Genomic DNA, 22,996 nt, shown 5'->3' with positions numbered 1-22,996 from the left:
CACTTTACGAGAGGGTGTATAGTCTCTGGAGTTGTTCGCTCACGTCTAACCAGCGCCAGTTCTACCGCTTCTATTTAGTCAATATTCGTTTGCTTAGGGGGGGCCCGCTCGATGTGGGTACCTTTACTTCAAACAGTCCAACGAAACACTTTGCCATGGAAAACAATTTTCTCGAGATAAAAAGAAATGAAAATTAGAAACTAAATAAGAGTAAATTTTGTTCCTTTGTGGAACAAACTAGACAAGTTTCGACGTTGATTGACTAAACTCTATCGAACGTTAAACTATTTCTGTTTCAAACCTAAATTAATTTTTTTACATAGGTCCTGAATGCACAAGCGACGATAAATAATGTTTCAGAGGAATTTTACATGAAAGAGAAACATATTTGTATCCCTTCCCTCTGAGAACCTCCACCCTTGATCTTTGTACTCTTTCTAAACTTAACGATCGTTCGCAAATTTCACGATGCTCCTCGATTTCGAGCGCGTAGATCTAGAATCACGCGAGCCGTGGGAATCGAAGGAAATTAATCGCGTTGCGGAAGGCCGGGTCGTGTCGCAATTTCGCCGTATCGAAAATACGTGGTAACCGTCCAGTTCGCGGTGGATGTTTATTAAACAAATTGATTTCTTCGGCGTGCGCTGGTCACGATCTGCCCTTGACACGCTTGTCGAGTCGATGATAGTTCTCGTGAGTAGGTACCCCTCGTCATCTGTACTCGAGTGCTTGTTACGGTCCGTGAAAATTTCGTGCCAGTTACCGTGACATGCAACGTCTATACACGTGTCAATCCAACACGAATCGTCGAACCCGGTCCTCGACGATGCCAATGGCAGTCTGACCTTCGAAACCGTGGATCTGCTCCACGATAACTGGACTGTACGAATTAGGAGAGCGAGCCAAACGGGTCAGGGTGCACTGCTGCCCACTTGACTAGAGAGATGTATATACCAGGTGGTCCCTTATGGTTCTTATGATCCTTTAGGAGAGTATGGAAAATAGTACAAGTCTATTTATAGCAACAAAATTTTGATAATTGTCTGGCTCAGGGAAACGCTACTGGACTACTCTTATTTGAACTTCTGGCAAACGACACTCCTATTATACAAACCTATCCGAGTATACAAATGTTGTTTCTATATACTTTCTTGTTCTATGTCAACCGAAACGTGCGCATATGTGTACAAAACAGAGTTTCCACCCGCTAGGTATCAAGACAAATATTTACTCTACGTCAGACACTACCCCCCCCCCCCCCGGTTACGTAACCCTTTTGTTTCACAATCTCGACACTGTATAAATTGAACATAAAACCATCCCCCCTTCGTTCGTTCTCCGAGACCTTCGAGTTTCTCTTTGCAGACCCCCGTGGAACCATCAAACGTGCCACCGACCCAAAACCTTGAAAACTGGTCGTAGATGCAAAAAAAAATTGCGAGATCAGTGGGTAACAGCGTCGAGGACGAAAATGGCGGGGATTGGCTGCGACGAAGATCGATGCGGAGGCGCGCGCGCGTTTGCTCAGTATAGCACGCGACTCGTTGGCTAGAAACGAAGTGATCGTACTCTTTCGGGGAATGTTTCGCGCACAGAGGGATAAATTAGCGCACGCTGTCCACCCTCACCCTCTGGATCCTTTCGATTTTCACCCCCGTGGCGAACTCGGCCAGTGGAAACACGGACGGTCCAGGAACGCGTCGAACGGTCTGGTTTCGCGGGGAATCGCCGAAGAGACGGACAGTTGGGAGAACGGAAGAGCGTATGCGACATACGCGCGTAATTACCGCGGCCAATCGGGGATTGAAAGCGGTGGAAAGCTTTGTCGTAGCGCGTCGAAGCTCCGGGGTCCGCTTCGTCGGTTGGTTCCCTCGCATGCGTGCATGAACGCGAGCCAGCACGCGCGCGCGCAATACGGCAGCACGACGGTGGTTAGGTTCAGTCGGATATTGACGTTCGCATGCACGGGGCGCGCAGTCAGAGCTCTCTTCAGCCGTCAGGTTTCACCTGAGACACACGAACGAGGAACGATACGCGCGTTCTCCAATTCGCCATCCGAAACCAGGCTGAGAATATCGAATAATCGAGCAACCAGTCGCGCAACGGCGAGCAGAGAAAATAGCCGTTCGCGCGAGAAGGGAGGCTACCGGAACCCGAGCTACATGGCTCCGAAAACCGTCCGTTCGAACCTTCACCGTCCACGCGTCTCTTATTCGCGTTCGAGCGAACCTCGGTTCGATCAGCGGACCGTCGCCACGAAATAATTCCGGACGATCGTCTTCGCCGCGAGAGGAGATCCATCCAGTCCGTCAGCGTCTGACTCGACGACACCTCCACCCGCGGGAGAAAAACGAACGTGACGGAAACGATATGCTGCCCACTCGTTGAATCAAAATTTGCAACGATTAGAGGACACGCAGCCCTTCGAAGCTTATGTCACACGCGATCGAGAACAAGAGCGTTCACGGAAGAAGAAAGAGGAGAAAAGAGGAGAAGATCCGGGTGACCGTGACGACAGGGCTGAGCAGAGCTAGGGCATGCTCCAGGACGATACGACCGTGTCAGCGACGTGAAACGTGAGCTTCCTTCGATTCCTCCGTGTTTGCCAAGTGATCGTCCCCCCTGTGCTCTTGCGATTTCGATGCTTCGACGGCCGATGCCCGCGCTTCCGCGTACGGTAACCCTCCCGACGGTCGTAGCACACGCGTCTCTCTTCGATCATCCCCGTATCGCTTCCTTCGAATCGAGTCGTCGTTCCCGTGAGTTTTCGTTTCGATTCTTCCGTTGATAGACCCTCGTACCGAGGCACCGTTCCCCACGCGAGGCGACGTTGCAAATTGGCGGAAAAATTGCGACCGATGCACGACGACTCTCCCTCGTACTCGACCCTCGCCGTTATCGATTACGCTCGTCGCTCGAGATAGAAGTTTCAATCGTTAATTTTCTCTCCCCGCGAGCCAAGTCGACGAGATCGGGCATTCCGTCGTCGAAACGACGCGTACCGTTCGTCCCCCGGACCCAACGACCATCACCCACGCGATTTTCGCGCCTCCTCGACCGTTCTATCCGTGAGAATCGAGTCGTTCCGGATAATTGCGCGAGTTCTCGAGACGCGACCTAGACGAAGCGCGATATCCGCGCCGCGTGTACCCTGATTTGCCAGAACAGGCGCACTCGTCGCGCCGGTCATGCCTTCCTCGTCACCCTAAGCAATTTTTCTACCAGGGAAACGATCTTACGAATTACGAGATATTCTTATAACGAACGACTGACACCCCTGCTCGGCCTTTGACACCGTCGTCAACCTCTTCGTCCGTTGTTGTTGCCCCCGACGGTCCACAGTCAGCCGTAACCGTCTCCCTCGTCGCCGTTTGTTTCAAACGCTGGTGCTGGTTCATCGAAATCTGAGAAAAATTTAGTACAAAGAGGTAGATACGAATCGCGAAAAGGAGAAGTATATAGTCGACGTGAAAACGATTGCCTGGAGAGACCGCTGTTTATCTTTGGAACAAGGGACTACCAGGTGAAGAATGGTAGTGAAGAACGAGAACACGAGGAATGGGCACGAGTTGGCTCCGTTGAACGACAATCGTCAGCCCGGCCAGAACGTGACGATCGTCGTAAGCGGCACGCAAAATGTAGCCGCCGGTCCAGAGACAAAGGAGGAGAACAGAGCAGCATGGAGCGGCAAGATGCAGTTTTTCCTCAGTATTATCGGATACAGCGTGGGACTTGGGAATATCTGGAGGTTCCCTTACCTGTGCCAACAGAACGGTGGAGGTAAGCTGACTCGAGCATCGTGGGCTCCTAGGGAAACTCTCCGTGTTCCTCTTACGCGATTTCTCCCAAAAACTGGCAAACTTTATCTGAAACGACACGTTTTCGTAAGATACTCGTCACTTTTTAGATAATTTGTTATATTATTCTACGTGAACATTTTGAATAAGTCGAGAGTAAACAGTTGCTCTTAATAATTTCTTTATTATGAAACAATCTGGACACGATACTGCCTAGACGAGACCTTCCAGTGTAAATGGTGATGATTATTGAAATTCCTAGAAAAGGCCAGCAGCTTTGACCGCTACCTCGAAGTAAAGAGATCGTTTGAGCTCAATTTCAATGCAGAGTAATTGTCTACCCTTGACCTTTCATAACATTTCCACTGCTAAATTAATCAGTGATAGGAAACCCCTCTGGCCTGAATTAATCTCAGCACTCATTTTCTTACTAAACCTACTTATAGACGAAAGTGAAACGAAGAGGTAAACGATTTTTCAGAATAGATCGAGCGTCACTGCGGACCGTTACTTCTCGACGATTAGGTACTGTTAGCTGTAACAATCAATGACACTTCGTATTTAAATTAAAGCATAGTCACAATCAGTGACGTCATTAGAACGACGAGAGAGGTGGGAGGTAAACCCTGTGACATCATCAAAGAACTCGACCCCAAAGAAACTGCAACCCTTATGCACACGCTGTTGCGACAGAAGTTCATTATCGTTTATAAAAGTGTCTCTATGTAGAAGGTCAGATCGAAATATCAGTTTACTCACACGAAATTGTTTAAATATAATTGCAATTCAGACTAGGCGTGTAGCAGTTCCAGGTTATAGATTGAACACTCGACAAGTGCCTGGCGCCAGGCGCCAGAATCCTTCCCAGAAACAGGCATTTAACGAGACACGTGCGAGCTCACCCCAATCGCCGAATTTACTCCTTAATATGGCGGAACCACGCATTCGACGCTCGACGATTGCCGAGCAATGCACGTTCTCCTCGGGGGGATTGAAAGCGAACGAGGAACGACACGAGACGAGCGAAACGCTTTTACTTCGTCTCTTTCCGTCGTTCGAACCTCCGATACTCTGTCCTTCGCTGTGCGTCAGGCACGTGTGACGAGCGCAAAGCACTCAGAGTAACGACGATACGATTACTATTTGTCATTTCTCGCTCCTTTTTCGTTGAGCATGAGAGCAGGGCGGAATGAGACCCAATTAGAGTGACTGAAAGCGAGCAAGAACGGTGCGGGGCAGACGAAGCTCCGCCACACGTGACAGGGAAGTTCTTAGCGAGCATTTATGGAGTACACACTGACATTCCACTGTGTGTATCGATATCCTTGTATTAGAAAATACTGTTATCCTTAGCAAAACGGACCAGTCTGATACGAGAGACTAAGAAAATTAAAATTACAATATTATACGCAGAGTCTATGTTGTGCTACTTGCTATTCTACTATACGCATCTACTATTTGCACAGTGAAATATTTTTGTGAATTGTGACCACCTACATAGAGATATGACACCGTGTGTTATCCCAGTAATCTAATCCTAATGACGCCACTTATTATCCTAATGACGAGACTTATTGCAACAAGAAGCAACCTATCTCAGCAATCTATCTTTCGGTACCATTAGCGATTGACACCGTTTATATAAAGATACTCGGATACTTTCGGAACGAACCGTGAACATATATTGCGAGCAAAGGTATATCGTTAGAATCGAACGTGAAACGTTCTTCGTCAGTCGCGTCTAAAACAGAGATTGTTCTGGAGTCGGTTCTAGATCTATGCCGCGAGTCGATGTCTACGTGTACGCTATTTTCGGTCACCCTAAGCGCTGCTTAAAAATACGTGTATATGTATATCTATCAAAAGTCTTTCGCGTATCTTCGAAATACGTACCGCGCACGAAATCGTTCGGAGTCGTTGGTTGCACTAATCCTCAAGCGACGTTCGAGCAATGCCTCAGAGCTGAATTAAGATTAAACCCCTGGGTAAAATTTCATTCGAGTAATAGACGAGGAATCAAATCAACGTATAGCTATTTAATCATTCTATTATTACTCTATCGAACGACTTTTTGTTGATACTCAAAGTTTCCGCTGTACCATTTTGCTGACCTTTAATTATATTTAAACATTACTCCCTTTATCTGTTATTTGATATAGAGTTTCCACATATAGTCCCAGCAACCATTTATCGATTACTCTTCGAACCAAAATTAAACTTCACTTTGCATACGTAACGGTCAACAAAAATTCACCTGTTCCGTGGAATAACCTCCCCCCTCCCACCGAAATACGTTGAGTTTTCGCATCAACCGGTAATCGAGCAAAATTCCAACCATGCCTGAAACGAACCACGTTTCATCCCCCTCCTGTTGGCTCCGAAATCCACGGAGGGAAACCCGTGGAAACGATAAGATCCTATAAAATTCGCCCTTGAACCCTCCTGGCTGCCATCTTCTCCGCGACCTATGCTTCGGTCGCGTAACTCGATTATATTCCGATGAATCGACGCGAGAGCGAAGCGGAAACGCCGGCTGACGCGCAGACGTGGGTGGAGGCGCAGGAGCGAGGGTGGCGATTGCGAATGAAATCACGACGATGCCCGCGTTACGTCACAGACGACCCGCGGTTTACGCGACCGCTAAATCGGAGGACGACCACGCGAATTTCGCAGCGGAACTTTCCATCGTAGACGCTCGCTGGGAAGCTTCCTTACTGCGCAGATTCGTCCTTAGCCAGCCGTGTCCGCCCTCGCGACACGCCAGGATGTCCTTAAGGGGCTAAAACGGCGGTGGGGAACCGTTCTGAAATGGATTTCACATAAACCCGCGCAGGCTTCATCCTAGACTCGTATTTGTCAACATTATAAAAAGATTACGGGAACCCCTAAGAGAAGGAATCATTATCTAGTTCACGATTTGGTTTTCTATGCGTTATACGAGGACCTGAAAAAAGTGTCAAGCATAAAACAATGGATAAAAGGATAGTGCACAACGGAAAGTGCTTCTATGTGTAAAAATACATTAACAACAATTAATGAACTTTTGTAGCACGGTGCTTCCTTAACGAGGAAATTGACGTTGAAGATGCTTGAGGCTCGCGCGCGTTTTTATCGGAGTTCAGTTTAATGAATTTAGGGATATACATATCTACTATGTGTCTACAGGAGTATAAGTAACCATGCTCGCTAATTTCCTGTCAGTAATTATACATAACAATTTTATATAATCTTCAAACACGATCAAGAAGTGAACAGAAATTCATGGTGATAAACATTATCACTGAGGCGTGAATTTATCTCATGTTTCTATCGAAATCGAATGTCTTAAAAATACAGCTTTGTACAAAAATATTTATTGCAAATGTTCGATTTATTTTTACGTGTAGAAGCATTTCCATGTTGTATCATTCAAAGACAACCTGTACACTTCTTTTATTCTTTCTGAACCCCCGTAAGCATCAACTGATTACTAGGTCAGACCTCTAGAATTCATACTTGCTCAAAATTAACAAAATACTTATTAATAATATGAGTATTAGTATTATGGTATGCAAAGAGGGAAGACAATACGCGAATTAAATGAAAAGTTGCCCTGGATTTTATAATCTCTCAAAAATCAATGTATTCGTTTGATAAATGAAAAGCAAAAACAATGCTTGAAATTTCCATTTTATTTTCGTTTTCCATTGGTCATATAATACCTTGATTTTTGTGGTGGGTACAAAATCGAAGGTATCATTTTACATTCAACCCACGTATAAATATTAATCGTACTGTTATATGCAATTCACTGCGCACAATGCGTCGAGTGACGCACAACCTACACTTCCTGACCAAAAGATTGGTTAGGCCTTCTATAAGTAAACGTAGAAGTTTATGTAACTGGAAATAAATCAATCAATTCATGATTTTCGTATACTCGATTCTGTGTTGCACCATCCTTAAAAATTTGCTTTTGACTCACTTCTGCAACTTTTGCTCAGTTTGGCCATGCTATTAAAAAACATGCATTCTTCGTGTGACATCACGTTGCAGCACGAGACGCAACTAGATTGCTTACACTGTGCCAATAAAGTGCACATGGCGGTTTGATTCCGGAGACGTCAGATACAGTGACGCCCTCGAAAGAAAGGCACAATTTTAAGAGCTCTTTTAATGGGGACGTTCACATTAGTGAGAAATGCAATTTATACAAAACAAGTTAAACAAACCTAATTGGAAGCTGCGTAAAACCACTTGACATCCACAACTCAAATTTATATAAATTGACGTCGACAACTCGAAACACAGTTCGCCAATTTCTAACGGCTAGACATCAATCGACTGTAATTCGTTTCTGTTTCCTCCACATTGCGTTGCCTTATGCTATATTTCCAAGATATCGCAAACACTTGTATGCCCACCATGAGATAAAAACTCTCAACATCTCAAAGAGGACGTTTTCACCCCTCGAGACTGAAACAAAAAGTAGTTACCATAATTAGCATCACTTGAACTACAGTTCCGCAGAGTCTCGGCGTTTCTTTGATTTCCCAGTTGGCAAACTTTTCTGCTGAGCAACTGCTCGCCCCCCACGAGTCGATACCTCTGCAACGCGAAGTATTTTTCATTTCCTCCGGTTTAGAGAGGTCTGACCGTGTTTGTGGCCGACTTTGATCGACTCGCATGCTATATTCAGCGATTGCTCCGGCCTCTCGAGGATCGGGGGTGACTTTCGTCTTCTCGCGTGGTGCCCATGTATCTCGGGTACCAGGTTCCCTAATCGATAACCCTAACCGAAATCAAGCCACGGCCTCCTCGACTTTCAATGGAATTTTCCCCTTGCCGCGACACGACACTACGTCGAGGCCGACGCCGACGTCCGACGCGCATGAATCGATTTTTACCATTCTATCGAGAGACACAAGTAACCATTTAGCATCCCGGTCGTGTTCACGAATTGAATCCCTCTTAATTTTTAGGAGTACTGCGGATCTTTATCCATTTACAGGAAATTTTAATATGCAAGAAACTACGCACGGTATGATATAAAAAACATCGAAAGTAAGGTTCGAACTAGAATATTTGCAGAGTACAATAAATTTCTATTTAAGTTTAATTTGTCTAGATACAAAGATTTCATTTCGCATAAAGATTCGCAGTCTCGAAGGTTTCCGAGAGAAATATTAAACGGAATGATAAACCTCGGTTTTTTTCACGACGACTCTAAAAATATTTGCAAATTGTTTCGTACCCGTTTGCGTGGAATGTCGTAGCGATCGCAATTAAGGTCAGGGATTTATGTCTCGCATAGTATCGCCATTGCATCAATATTTCCGGTTACCTGTTCTATAGACTCTTCTAGAAATAGTGGTACAATAGTTCTCGATTTGCACGGTTAACCCTTGAGTGACGTCGCGAAGTCTAATGGACTCAGCTGACACTTGTGAAGCGATCACAAAAGCGACGCGAATGTCGCAGTGTCCTCACCGCGGTAAAAATACGTCGCAATTCTTCTGAAGGCAGATTTTTCTCCCTGAAATATTATACTATATTACGAAGGAAGTCACTTAGAGTGGCCGTTCGGCACATGCTCACCTCAAATTGGAGGTTTTTGAATGGGGATTGCGAATCTGAAGGTTGGAAGAGCTCAGTCGTGAACTCTTCGTGCCCCAAAAAATGTTCTGTAAAAGAAATCGAGAATTATGAGGTGGAAATCGAAAGGTTCGACTTGCATTGCAAAATTGACTTCGCGAATATCGAGGTAGGCAGGAGAATGATGACTTGGCCCCTTTCTATTGCCACATGGCCTGTAACGTATCTTGCTCGAAACCTAATGGTTGCTCTGACACAATGGAAACAGCAATCGATTTGGCGTACAACCCCTATACTACGCAGACATTCATCAAGTTACACAAGGATCGTATCGAATGCATGTATCATACATAAACAGAAGAGTCTCAACAGTAATTTCGGCCTCAATAATATCAATAATATATGTATACCAAGGCTTCTTAAGCTATGGATCGCGACCCCAAACGGGGTCGCTTACTAAAATCTTGGGATCGCGAGATTTTAATGTAAAATATTTAATATACTCTTTCATTTATGTTATTGCAAAGGAGCAGTTTTTATGACAAGTAGAGTATGTAATTTTTGCAACTATAATAAATGCATTATATATATTGTTACCGAATGAATAAATCGTCACAAAATATTTACATATCTTTATTTTATCTTTTTTGGGTTGCGAAAAAGATCGCAATCATAAATGGTGTCGTGAATGAAAAAAGTTCAAGAGACCCTGATATACACCTTAACGTAACCCAAAGTAACCTCGCGAATATTAACCCTCGTGACCGTAAAATCACCCTCTGTGCGTTCATCGCGTAAATGCCATCGAAATCGTTCGGCTGGAGACGAGAAAATACGGACCAGCCGAGATCGAACCGGTAAGTACGTTGCATACGTAGGTACGTACGCGTCACACGATCAATACCGAACCAGACACTCAGGCTGCGGCTGCCTCGAACTAGACGGCCACGAAAAAAGGGGGAACGGAGAACGTTCTCTAAGCAGGGACACGGAGAGCTTTGCCAAATGGGAGAGATTCACAGAGAACGGGTTGCGCATTCATTCCGTAATAAGGGGTCGGTGGAACAAGAGGATCCCTGGAACGTAAAAGGACAGGGGGAGTGGGAGGGGGGGGGGTGAAAAGTGGCGGGAGAACGATATTATTTTACACGAGCGAATAAGATGAAAGTAGATCGTGTCGAACAAAGAAAGGAAACAAACGAAACGGAAAAAAAATGGGTCGCTTTTTAGGTGCCTTTCTCATCCCCTTCTTCGTGATGCTAATCCTAGAGGGTGTACCCCTATTTTTGATCGAGCTGGGTCTCGGTCAACGTATGCGGCAGGGCGCCCTTGGCGTATGGAACACGATACACCCGTGGCTAGGAGGCATAGGAATAGCCTCGTGTATCGTCACCTTCTTCGTAGCGCTTTACTACAACGTCATCATCACCTGGTGCTTCTACTACCTTTTCAATTCGCTCGAGGTAAGTTCCCCCCTAACTGGCGAACAGATCGATCGCGTAATATTCCGTCGATCGTAAACGATTCCGATACGAACTCTTATCGCTTTCGATCTATCGTCGGAATATACGCGGTAAACGAACCCAAGTACATTAAAACGATCGAATAACATTTACGGTTTGTGTTTCATGCTACGTTAGGCTGTCACGGTTAAATTCGGCGTAAGTACCAGTTACGATTTTCAGCTTGCAAGCGTAGAACGCACGCACGGGCGAATTTTATGCGGGATCGTGGCTGAAAGTCACCGTAAAATATTTTAATATTAAGAATCTGTTCGGTGCAAACAGTTTTTGGGGTAATTTGTACGTTTCGAAGGATTAAACGAAGCTGTTTATTCAGGAATAATTCTTTTTCTGCTCTCGCAACTCGTTGACTGTCAAACTAATAATCGTGAAAATTTCTACGAGGCTAACGTTTTTGTCTATACAAATACAAATGATACAATTCAACATTTATGCTGGTACTTATTAACCGACATCCGAAAGGAGGAGATTACTCAATTCGAGATGTATATATTTTTTTCGCGACATTTTAAAAATTTACCAATCCTATCCAGATTAATTTTGTTACTACCTCACCTTCAGAATTGATGTATTTAATTCCTCGGTGATAATCCTTGTCACCCATACGTGGAAGTCAACGGATTAACTATACGACTAATTTAAAGTACAAACCTTTGGATGTACTTTTACTGTTGCGATCGTAACTGAGCCATTCTACTAGAATAATTTACCTCAGAAACTGTCTTGCACAGCACAACATTTTTTACTGTCAACAAGATGAGTAGTTAGCCACGTAGCTTTAGTTGAAGGTGAAAAGGGACTTAGCAGAGCGACCTCGCAATAGAAAACATAAATGTAGGCCACGATTTCGAGAAAATTCGTCCGCGTGCAACATTTGAGAGTGAAGTAAAAGCGAAACAGCACGCGTCGCGCATGCCGCAGATACCTAGCATAGATAGCTTCTGGAAAGCACGTCTTCCACTCGAATGTTACGTATCCCCTGTTTTTGAAATGCTGAAATCTCCACGATTTAACGTAGGAGCCGTTGCCTTGGGCGAAGTGTCCGGAAGTGGATGGCAAGCCCGTCGAGGAATGCGTCAAGAGTTCCGAAACTGCCTATTTCTGGTACCGAACCACGTTGGACGCGGCCCCGTCGATCGAAGCTGGTCAAAGTCTCAAGTGGTGGATCGTCCTTTGTCTGCTGTTGAGCTGGATCGTCGTCTTCTTTATCGTGATGAAGGGGATACAGTCCTCTGGAAAGGTAAAGGAACGCGGAACGTTCGATTGCTTCTTTCTTTTCCTTGCGAGGACCGTTTGCTTTTCATCCCTCGAAACTCGCTCCTCCTCGTAAACAAAAAACGAAAAAAAAAAACATAAGCGAAAGTCAGATACTGTGTCAACGACTTATTTCTTTGCTTGATTTAAAGGTGGTATATTTTACATCCATGTTCCCGTATTTGGTGCTTACTATCTTTTTTATTCGTGGAATAACGTTAAAAGGTGCCAGCGCTGGATTGGCCCATATGTACACGCCAAAGGTAATACCGATCTTCCGTTTCGTTTCTTAGATCGTTCGTTTGTCTCAGGACACGATTGCAATTGTTCCTTTTCTCACGTGCGCAGATCGAGAAACTGTTAGAGCCGACGGTCTGGCTCGATGCAGCGACGCAGGTTTTTTACAGTTTCGGGCTAGCGTTCGGCTCCTTGATCGCGTTCGGGTCGTACAACACCCCGGACAACAACTGCGTCCGGGACGTGCTCCTGGTCAGCGGTTGTAACGCCTTCACCGCTATTTACGCGAGCGTCGTTATATTCGCCATTCTAGGCTTCAAGGCGATGACGAACGTCGATAAGTGCATCGCCAGGTAAACGAATCTTCTTATAACTTTGACAGCGACGGCGAATCAATGTTGCCAGGCGACATACCTGTCGTACCATGTTTATACATAGCAGGATACTTAACGACACCTTGTACTTGTCTTGAAATAACGATTGTGGCGATGGCTAGCTTGTAAAAAGATATGTTTACCGTATTTTACGGACTATAAAACGCACTTTTTTCTTCGAAAAATTGCTTCCAAACTTCAGGTGCATCTGATACTCGAAATTAATATAAAAATGTCCAGTGTTTTTGCCTAAAAATTTAGGTGCGTCTTATAGTCCGTAAAATACGGTAACATGGTTATAATCTCGCCAAGGTAATTCCACTTGTGATTTAATTATCGCAGACATTAACACTAAACTTACCGACGTTCATTTGTAATTACAGTCAGTCCCAGAAATATTCGCACCCTGTATGTCTATTAAAGAAATTTGTCTAAATTAAATAATAGTTTCGGTATGTGCTCCTATTTGGTGTGCATAATTATGAAAGTGGTCTAAGGCATATATTTCTTGAAAAAAAAAATTACATTGAATTAATTTAGTTTAAAATAATGTAGTGTGAAATAACTGATAAACTCATTTTTTTTTTTTTAAATTTTGACAGACCACTTTCACAATTATGGGCTCATGTTACCAAATGAATTTTTCATTATGAATATGGATATGAATAAGCTTATACATGTATATATTTATATATACATCAACATATTTATAAAAGCATACAAACATTAAACCAATCATTTAATTTAAACAAATTTCTTCAATCGATATAGAGGGTAGTTTTAAAGGCACTTCTTTCAATTAAATACAACAATGTTTTACGTGTGGCTAAATTGAATAATGCACGAAAGAATTGTATATAATTCATGCGTAGCGTATAAGAACTGTGCACAAACATTTGAAAACGGTTATTCGACTGGTCGTGGTAGGTATAGTGTTGATGTAGATTTACGAGATGATCATACTTCGTAAACCTAGTGTTAAATAGCAGCAATGATGGACAGATTACAGCCACAGTTTTAATTTACAATGAATCTTCTTCTTCTTCTTGAAATCTTGACACCATCGCCCGCCCGAAACAAGAGCAATGTCTACTCGATCGTTTTCTCTCTTCCAGTAACAAAGACTTACTTATCGAGAACGGATTTATAGCTCACGAGAACATCACTGTAGACGAGTACGAGGATATCGTAAATAAGTGGAACGCGACGGCGATGAACATGACGCTTAGCAGGTGTAGCCTGAGCGAGCAGTTGGATAACGTGAGTATTCGAGCGGTCCACGCGTTCTCCGTTTTCGTCCCTTGTCGCATTGTCGTTCAGACTGTAAATCGATCGATCGTTAGGCCGCCGAAGGAACGGGGCTGGCTTTCATTGTATTTACACAGGCGATAGTCGAGTTGCCTGGCGCGCCATTTTGGTCCTGTATCTTCTTCCTGATGCTCCTAGCCCTCGGTCTGGGCTCGCAGATCGGTATACTCGAGGGCATGCTGTGCGTCATCTTCGACATTGATTTGTTCAAGCGAATAAAGAAGCAGTACATGACAGGTACGATATTCTTCGTGTAAAACCGAATAAACTTACGTCCATATTAAAACTTTCAACTTTTTCTCTCAGGGGTGGTTTGCACCGTCTGCTTCTTCGTGGGTCTGATTTTCTGCACTGGCGCTGGGGAATACTGGCTCAAAATGTTCGACAGTTTCGCTGGTACCATCGGCCTGGTGATGGTTGCGCTCATGGAAATGATATCCGTCATCTTCATCTACGGCCACGAAAAGTACTTGACCTTTTACCGTCATTAGGTCGTTCAGAATTGAGTCTCTGTTCTCTGAACAGTTCTTCTTTGCTGAGCTATCTAATAGAAACGAACGAACATTAATCGCAGCAATTCCTGAGAATTCTTCTTTCCGATTCCCAGGTTCACGAAAGACATAGAGGAAATGACAGGATACAGACCAGGGACGTATTGGCAGGTCACCTGGCGATTCCTCGCCCCCATAATTATGGTTTGCATCCTTCTTTCCAGCATTGCGTCTATGTTTATCAAGAAGCCCACGTATTCAGCGTGGGACGCCTCGCAGGTAAGAACGAGTCCCCGTGTTCAGAAGCTGCTTAAACTTCGAGTCTCTTATACGTGTCTCTTATTTATACGTGTCTTCGTCATCTTGTCACTCGTTTCAGGGTGTAGCGGTGGCCACCAGTTATCCCAGTTGGGTGCTGGCCATAGCAGTCGTCATCATTTTCGCCGGGGTCGCGCCAATACCGATCGTCTTTCTTTTGAGACGGTTCCAATGCGTCAAGCTGGACGTTGACATCCACCAGGGAAGTATACGACGCATCGATACCACTGTTTCCACCAAGGAAATGATGGGTGACGTTGATGTGAGTACATCTCTGAGAACTCTTTCAGATCGCATCGCCAACATCGCCACGTGCTCCTATCATTCTATCTATTTATGTCTACATTTCTACTTCCTACTCGAAGGAAGGAGTACGTACAGCGAGGTCCTCAGGCCAGACTCAATATTTTTTTATGATTTAAACTCTCGGAATATTAAATACGTAGCCCAAACCATCAAGTTTCACATGTTTAATGACCAAAGACCGGCTATTAGACTTCAGCTTCGATTTCCTTCGTGACCTCGCTATATACAATATTCTTCCGATGGGTACACGTGTATACATTGTATACTCCTACTTGTGTCTATGCGCTTCCTCTCCTCACATCTCCGTAGCTTCTGTGTCTCCACTAAAGAGATCCCATCTACGACAAATTATGCTCGTTGAACAATCAACACCCAACTTGTCTAGAATAATCGTACATCACCTTGCTATCTATTCTGTGATTCACCAAGTATCCTCACCGTCACCAAACGTATACACACTCGGGGCAGAAAGCACTGCTCGCTCGAAACCATTTATTCGACATGATTAAACAGTTACCATAGGGTGATTTTTAGAGTAATCAAAAGTAAGAGATGCGTGCACCTTTTTTAAACGGTGGTAACTTGAATTTAGGTGGTAAATGTTATTTGTATCTTTACTTTTATCAGATTTCTTTTTTCTATCTCCAACTTTCAAGCTACCTTGAAAATTCCATTTTTACTTTTATTCAATTCTTTCTTGCCTCTCCAATCATTTTTAAGCTAGCCTTAATTTCATCTCTAAAATTCGAGGTAGCTTGAGAATTCCATCTTCACCTTCATTCAATTCTTTCTTGTATCTCCAATAACTTTTAAGCTAGCGTTACTTTCGTCCCTAAAATTCAAGCTATCACAGCTCAAAAAATGTAAGAGCTCCTCATTTTTGAGTGCTCTACAAACCTGCAAAGTTTCATCAAAAATCAGTGGATGGACCACTTCACTGTGTACTTTGTCAGCAACCTTGATCAGCCACTGTTTTCCGTTCCGAGTGTCACTTTGGAAGGAACACGCGAAGCACGTTCATACGCTCGCTTAGACAATGTAGCGACCTAGTCCATCACGGTAGATAACGACTTAATCGGCGCACCGAGAGACGAGTCACGGGTTACCAATCGAAGGATGGAGGTACAGGTGTGCTCAAGGTGCGTTGGTTAAGCTTGAACGAGCATAAAGATTCACGTTGGACGTACCTGCAGTTGTAGGGAAGCGTCCGTTCTGTGTGCGGTAACGTCGATTAATCGCTTCTCCCATAGCTACCTTACACGTGAGTCCGTAATATACTATGTTTACGGAATGCTTTTAGCTTTCTGTACGCGCGCTTCGCACTCTCGTTTCTCACAGAGCATGGAGAAGCCCGCAAAAAAAAAAAGAAATGGATACACGAGCTTTTTGCTGGGAGAGTGTCGTCTCTTCAGCTTTCGCACATCTCCGAAGTCACCACTGAGAAATAAATTGGTTACGAGATTGCTCGTGGAAAGATACGCTTTCTCGCTTCCGTGGGAACACCACCTGTCAGGTTGAAACGGATACTGACTGACTGTCTAATCTAAATACCAAGCAGTTTGAAGTCTCATTAAAATATGTACATTGCCTAGTCGCATGATGGAGTAGACTCTTTTGGTCCCGATAGTCAGGACTGAATAAAATTAGAATTTTTAGTAACTAGATGAATATTTAAACTAAACTGTGTGAATTGCTTCCGAAGGGACAACAAAGGAGAACGTTTTTCTTAGCCGAGATTACGATATACATACTCGTAGTAAACATCGAATCGTTAGAGAGTTTTCGAGACGATTCGTAGACATTCAGCAGCATTCCAAAAGAATGAAACTTCTTTAAAATTCGTTAATTTAGAACGATAGATTTTTAAGAACCTATAAAGGTGGCGTTCCCCCTCAAAGTCTCACTGGCACCGCGCTGTTGACGAGTACGCTCTAGTTAGCCCACGTTCCAAAGGATCACGCATATAGACACACATAGCTGCGATTGTTCGTTGACGAATCGAACACTGGGAAGGGTTTATCCTAGCACTAATCAACGCGATGTACCGATTTTTAGCTGGACGAGTACCACGATCGTCTCGAAGACTTCCCCGAGGAGGACGAGGACATAAACAGCGACGACGACAACAACAGCGGGCCCCCCATGGCGAAGATCGTCTCCAACAAGCTCCATCAGGGTAAACCGTTCAAAATGGAGGTAATGGACTTTTAAGCCCGTTGGCCTGGGTTCGCAGTCACTTCTTCTCGTTGGAGGGCGTCTCCGCGAGCAACGCGAGGAAAGGATGATCGTCGTTGCCTGTACGAGGATTTCGGTTGTCGAGCGACGCGTGACGACGACACGAATTACCGTTCCGTTTGCGAACAAGAACCGAACGATCGGTGCTCTCGAAAGCAATATAGAAATATTTACTACCTTCCGACGAACTCGCGACACGGGATTAGCCGTTAAAGCGAACTAAACAGATGTAAAAAAGATTCAGCGAAGACGAAAAAAGGTCGCGCAGTGCGCGCTCGCAAGGATGGATCGCAATAGATCGTTCGCGACGAATCGTTTGTTCGGTTCTGTCGAGACACGCTAAATCGTTTCTAACGGCCTGAAAGTCGAATGATTTCGTTTACTGAATCGATTCTTTCAACGCGAAAACGCTCGGAATATGTCGATAGCCAACCAGGAACAGAGAGAAAATAGAATTACGCGCGAGTCCCTCGGCGTCGATAAATTTAGACCAGTGGTGCACAAGCGTTAGCTCCAGTTCATGTTGCAAACAAAATTGAAGGCAAATTGCCAAAAATATGTATGAAAAAAATGGACTTGTTGTTGCTATTATATTCGTAAAATTTCAACTGGGTGTTATGATACTTCATTGCTGGTCAAGTATTAAATAAAAAAGGAATGTCGATCTTCACGCGACTCTTCAGCCTCCCTTTCAACCTTAGTGATACATATAAATACAATTGAAACTCACAGGAATATGTGTTAAAAACAAACGAACATTACTTGCATTGGGATAAATTGTCCTTTCTTATCTAGCTAACCCTAGATAAGATTTGATTTATAGCCAACCCTAATTTAATATACTTATTTCTCAAAAGAGAAACGAGTAAAATTTAAATAGAAAACAGCTGGATCGAAAGGGTCGAGTGACAGAGTGCTTCGATAAACCTTGGAACATACATGTTTTAAATAAATTAGGCACATTTCGAAATACTACCCCCTTACCCAGAGAATCTTATTTTATCATATTTTATTTCACGTGGCTCAACGAAAGATATAGCGCACCACTGATCTATACTATCCCCGCGAAGAAACGAATCGCGTCGACATCAGTCTCCCTCGTTCGCGTTTTAGAAAGAGTGCCGTCTACATTTGCGTTCGAATAAAACGACACGTTTCGATCCATCTTCCTCGTCGCCTGCATCGACGCTTCGACGAAGCGTTCGACGCTCATCGAACCTTCTGACGGAAGGCTCGTCAAAGAGAATGGAAGCGACAGCTCGGTACGCGCCGAATACATCCGGTGTCGCGGATGGAAAGCGATGCAGCGAACGAAACAAGAACGAATCGCGTACGCGTACTTCGAACGGTACAGTTGAAATAACATTAACTGGTCGCACGAAGCTGGTTTGTGCACGATTTTTACAGCTCGTAAGTGTACAATTTTTAAAGGACGATCTTATAGTCTGGAATTATTAGTCGCTTTGCGTTTCGACGTCTTTGGAATCTATAAATGTTGCAAATTACCCGAATCTACGAAATCGACCGCGGCGTACCGCGTATTGGGTCTTTTTGGACCCAACAGTGTCCATCGGCGTTTCTCGTAATTAAAGTAAGACGGACTAGTATACAGTTATTTTATATAATCGTTTCTCGTCAGCGATCGTCGCAGTATCTGAATTCAACGAACGTAAGTCGCATCTTTGAGAATCTAGTAGAAATTAAAAATAACTATAATGACAATATTAGTCGAACGATGGGTAGACTAGTAAAGTAACATGTACCGTGACTGTACAAAAATGAATTTATATCGATATCTGTAGCACGTATTCGATAAGCGTCATTTTTCACCAGGAGTTTTTGCATCGGTAGATCGAATAGATGTTGTTACAGCATTACGGCAAGTTTTCATTTCTGCAAAGAAAAGAATTTGCAATAACGTAATATCTCGAATATCTAGGATTCCCTGTTTCACAGAGGACACTCTAGCCGATACAATGAAGATAGCATCCATCTCGAGTAGCTTTAAGCGACCAGTTGATTTAGTTCCAACAGTACACGTGCATAATACATTAATGACCTGGTCGCATCAAGACAGACAAGCTCGCAGGCCTGTAATAGATGTCGTGAAACACTTGCGCCAACTGGAGGGGTCATTTCCATCGCCTCCGAGTGCATCGAGGAGTTCTCTGTATCTCTTCCATCTGTATCACAGTGGAGCCTTCGTAGCAGTAAAAAAACGGTGTCAGAAATTCCTATAAGCAACGAGATCTGTTCAATTAGATAACTGAAGAAAGCCACGTATAGACCAAAGAGCCAAGGCAACCCTCGCGACATCCGAGCACATGTGCCTTGGCTCTCTTCGCGCAATGCATTAACTTGTATTGACCCGTTATGTAATCCTCAGGCACTTATCAACAATTTGCTTTCGTTTGAAACGAAAGACACTACACTTGTTGCTAAGCGACGCGACCCTTCCACTTGTCAACGCAAGACGTGTTGAATCTATTAACCCTTTATTTACTGAATTTCTCAAAAGGTTTTCAAATCTAGGCATCCATCTTGGTCTTATATCATCTTATAGAGTTGTCTCTAACAAGCTTCCAAAAGAAAAGAAGCTTGCGCTGCCATCCAACAATTAAAAACGAACTTCGTAGAAGTGGTTAATTAACACGTTGATTGCCACGCTGATTCACATGGAAATGTGTACGAGACTAAAATTTTGTCTCGAGACTATTGGGAATTATAGAATCTATCATTTGTCGTATTACCAATTTTTATATCCCTGTAAAAATTTACGAATTCTATCTAGATTCATTTTCATTAACGCTCAGTCCTTAAAATTAATTGTTAAAATTCCTCAGTAAAAAGCTCTGTCATATATCTGCCATATATGGGTGACGTAACGTGTCAACGTGTTAATACAGTACCATGAGAAAATTGACGGGACTTACAAGTCCCGCCAGTAAATAAAGGGTCGAGGTTCCACTGTGAAATTATCGAGCTTTCGCGGTTCCTCCTAATTGGAAGATCGACTCGTAGACGGTGCCTACGTTCCTACTGCTTCCAAACCTCAGGGGTGAGAGTAAACGTCGCGGGGAGTAAATCTCGAAATCTAAACTATAGGGGTACACGCCTATCCGCGTAGTAGCGCCGTACGGGTAGGACGATAGCGTGCAATAGACGGTAATCACGTTACGACTAACGTATTCGTAAAAAATACTTCCGATAGAACCCGATTACTTAAAAGACGGAAGTAGAACCAGCAATTGTTACCGTAAACGCGGTTTGTCGACGAATTTTTAGCATCGTACTTAAGGAAAAACAAATGGATAAACCAGAAAAAGAAACGCGAAATAAAGGATACGAAAAACGAAGCAGGGATTCGAGTCATCAGATTTTGAGTTCCATGGTAGCCGACAGTCGGGTCGTTCACTGATAATACCGTAAACGGCGCTATTGATACTCGAGGCAGCACCCGGGTACGTATCGCGTAACGTCTCACTTTGTTTGAACTAAATTATATCATTTTACATGTTCCTGAAAGTCTTCAATACTCGCAAATTTCCCCGACAACGTTTCTATCTCTATCATTTCGTTCTGTGTCTCCTTCGTTGCACGGCTGTTATCCATGATATTATATTTGTTTTGATAGCAGTCAAGCTGATTGTGAGCCTCGCCTTTACACCACTCTGTATATGTACTGTTTATATGGTGTAATAAAGACGTTGTTGTTATTATTACTATTATTATATGTAAGCCGAGTATGAACCCGCTCGAAAGTGACCCTACCCTCAGAACGAACCAACCAAACTCTTGATTACCCAGATATATCGGGTGCTCGGTTCGAATCGATAGCATCTAGCCGAAAACGAGGGACTGAGGGAACGTTCGCGACATTTGGCATACATATGTGATTTTTCTCGTTCTCCCTCTTTTTCTCCCTCTCACTTTTTACCCCGATGGACATCGGGTCACCACGCGCAACACCAAACCATTGACAAAAACACGCGCCAAAACGACTATTCTTTCCCTCGAGAGCGGCGTACGCCTACTCGAGAGCGTCAGGGTGGCGTTTGGAACACGTGTGACGTTCTTGTACAGATTTCAGCCAGCGAACACGTTAATACAACTCGTATAATACAATTAATACTTGTAAAATATAATTGGAACACTTGTTTGCTCGAGAATTATTTGAGTTCTTCGGTATTACGGTACGAGACACGAGTATTTAAATATTATTCAAGTCTATCTGATTATTCGAGGACTAGGACTTTAGAAGCTTGGACTTCTCAAACATTGTCCAACAAACAGTATCAACAAATAGTACTACCGCTTAAATAGAAGTAAATCTAATCATGAATCAACAAACAATTTTTCGATAAAGGAAAATATGCTTCCTTAAAGTCTAAGGTATACCTCCAGATCGCTATGTCTGTTCCATTCGCTATACCTGACCTCTAGAACATCTATGGCAATACTAAACGCGAAGAATACCCATAAACTAGAAAACTAGATCGTCCTTTGACCATACATACTTATAAACACGGCTACAGATAAAACCTTTGAAGGAAAGATAAAATCATCTATGTGACGTCACATGAGGGCAAAGTAACGATGGAACTTTGTCGTTGAATCTATACTATATATATATTTTGAAATACTAAATTTAAATTATAATGTTATTGCCTTGTAACTTGTTTTAGTTTAAAAAATAGTGAAAACAATTGACGTCAAGAGTAAAGTTATTTATAATCATTGGTTACAAAATAAAATAGATTTGAATGACCTAGAAATATTATCTTGTGACGTCACATGAGGGCATCCTTTCCCGTTATCTTTGCTTCACGTCGATCCATAGATCCATATATACAGGCCGTGCCTACGATTATATATAGTCGAAGAGATCGTCGCGTTGCGTCAAGGATGACCGCGAAAATGACGACAACAACGTTCGGAAACGCTATATTTGCGCGGCAGCGCAAATGCTCGTAAGATCGTTCGGAAGCGTTTCAGGTTCCTTTCCGTTCTGTTAGTTTGTTTCTGCGTCGTAACGGAGCAAGACCGCTGCCGCGTACCTTATACATTAAACATTAGCTCGTACATAGAGGTATATTGTATACAAGAGTATCCAGGAAACGTTTAAAATAAAAGCTTATTTATTGCCGAGTAGAAGGACAATGATTCCGATTACTCCCCCACCTATGTAGGTCGTTCTAAGGTCTTCATATACCTCCTTCACTGTTCGAGGCTCATTTCCGAAGTGGTCAAGTTCGAGAATACATTTGGAAACTTTCCTAAAAAGACAATATTACTGTACTGTGTACCTGTATCTCCACACAGATTCGTAAGACTCGAGAAATGATTTTGACAACAACACTGATAAGAATCGTGCAACACGGAGAGGAACAAGTTGTGCGCGAGGAAAATCAAAATGAAAGACCAAAAGAAAATCCACGTGGGAAATGTAAATGACAATAACGATTACTGCGATCGTATTGTATTAATGATATTCATAACTATTTATAATATACAATGTCCGAGCGAGCGAGCGAGAGAGAGAGAGAGAGAGAGAGAGAGAGAGAGAGAGAGAGAGAGAG

At 43.4% G+C, this 22,996-nt stretch overlaps 1 protein-coding gene across 3 annotated transcripts; it reads left to right on the top strand.

Annotated features, from left to right (window-relative positions):
• Positions 1 to 1,533: 1,533 nt before the first annotated feature.
• Positions 1,534 to 21,136, top strand: LOC128889294 (sodium- and chloride-dependent transporter XTRP3). 3 transcript variants are annotated; one of them, XR_008460413.1, is made up of 13 exons: positions 1,534 to 3,780; positions 10,602 to 10,834; positions 11,012 to 11,032; positions 11,913 to 12,134; positions 12,301 to 12,411; positions 12,497 to 12,738; positions 13,875 to 14,019; positions 14,103 to 14,304; positions 14,374 to 14,533; positions 14,675 to 14,837; positions 14,938 to 15,138; positions 16,376 to 16,443; positions 17,238 to 17,380. XR_008460413.1 is itself a non-coding variant. In XM_054146805.1 (12 exons), exons 1-12 carry the CDS (start codon positions 3,531 to 3,533, stop codon positions 17,391 to 17,393), a joined length of 2,106 nt encoding a protein of 701 aa, XP_054002780.1. In that variant the 5' UTR covers positions 1,541 to 3,530; the 3' UTR covers positions 17,394 to 21,136. The 3 variants fall into 3 exon arrangements, 2 of the variants coding, with proteins under 2 accessions (XP_054002781.1, XP_054002780.1); XM_054146805.1 differs by lacking the exon at positions 16,376 to 16,443 and having other exon boundaries at positions 1,541 to 3,780; positions 17,238 to 21,136; XM_054146806.1 differs by lacking the exons at positions 11,012 to 11,032; positions 16,376 to 16,443 and having other exon boundaries at positions 1,535 to 3,780; positions 17,238 to 21,136.
• The last annotated feature ends 1,860 nt before the right edge of the window (positions 21,137 to 22,996 follow it).

The sequence above is a fragment of the Hylaeus anthracinus genome, unplaced genomic scaffold (genome assembly GCF_026225885.1).
Source record: "Hylaeus anthracinus isolate JK02 unplaced genomic scaffold, UHH_iyHylAnth1.0_haploid 11997, whole genome shotgun sequence".
NCBI classification, from domain to species: Eukaryota; Metazoa; Arthropoda; class Insecta; order Hymenoptera; family Colletidae; genus Hylaeus; species Hylaeus anthracinus.
Note: the sequence above shows the minus strand (reverse complement) of the source record. Positions and strands in the feature narration are given on the sequence as shown.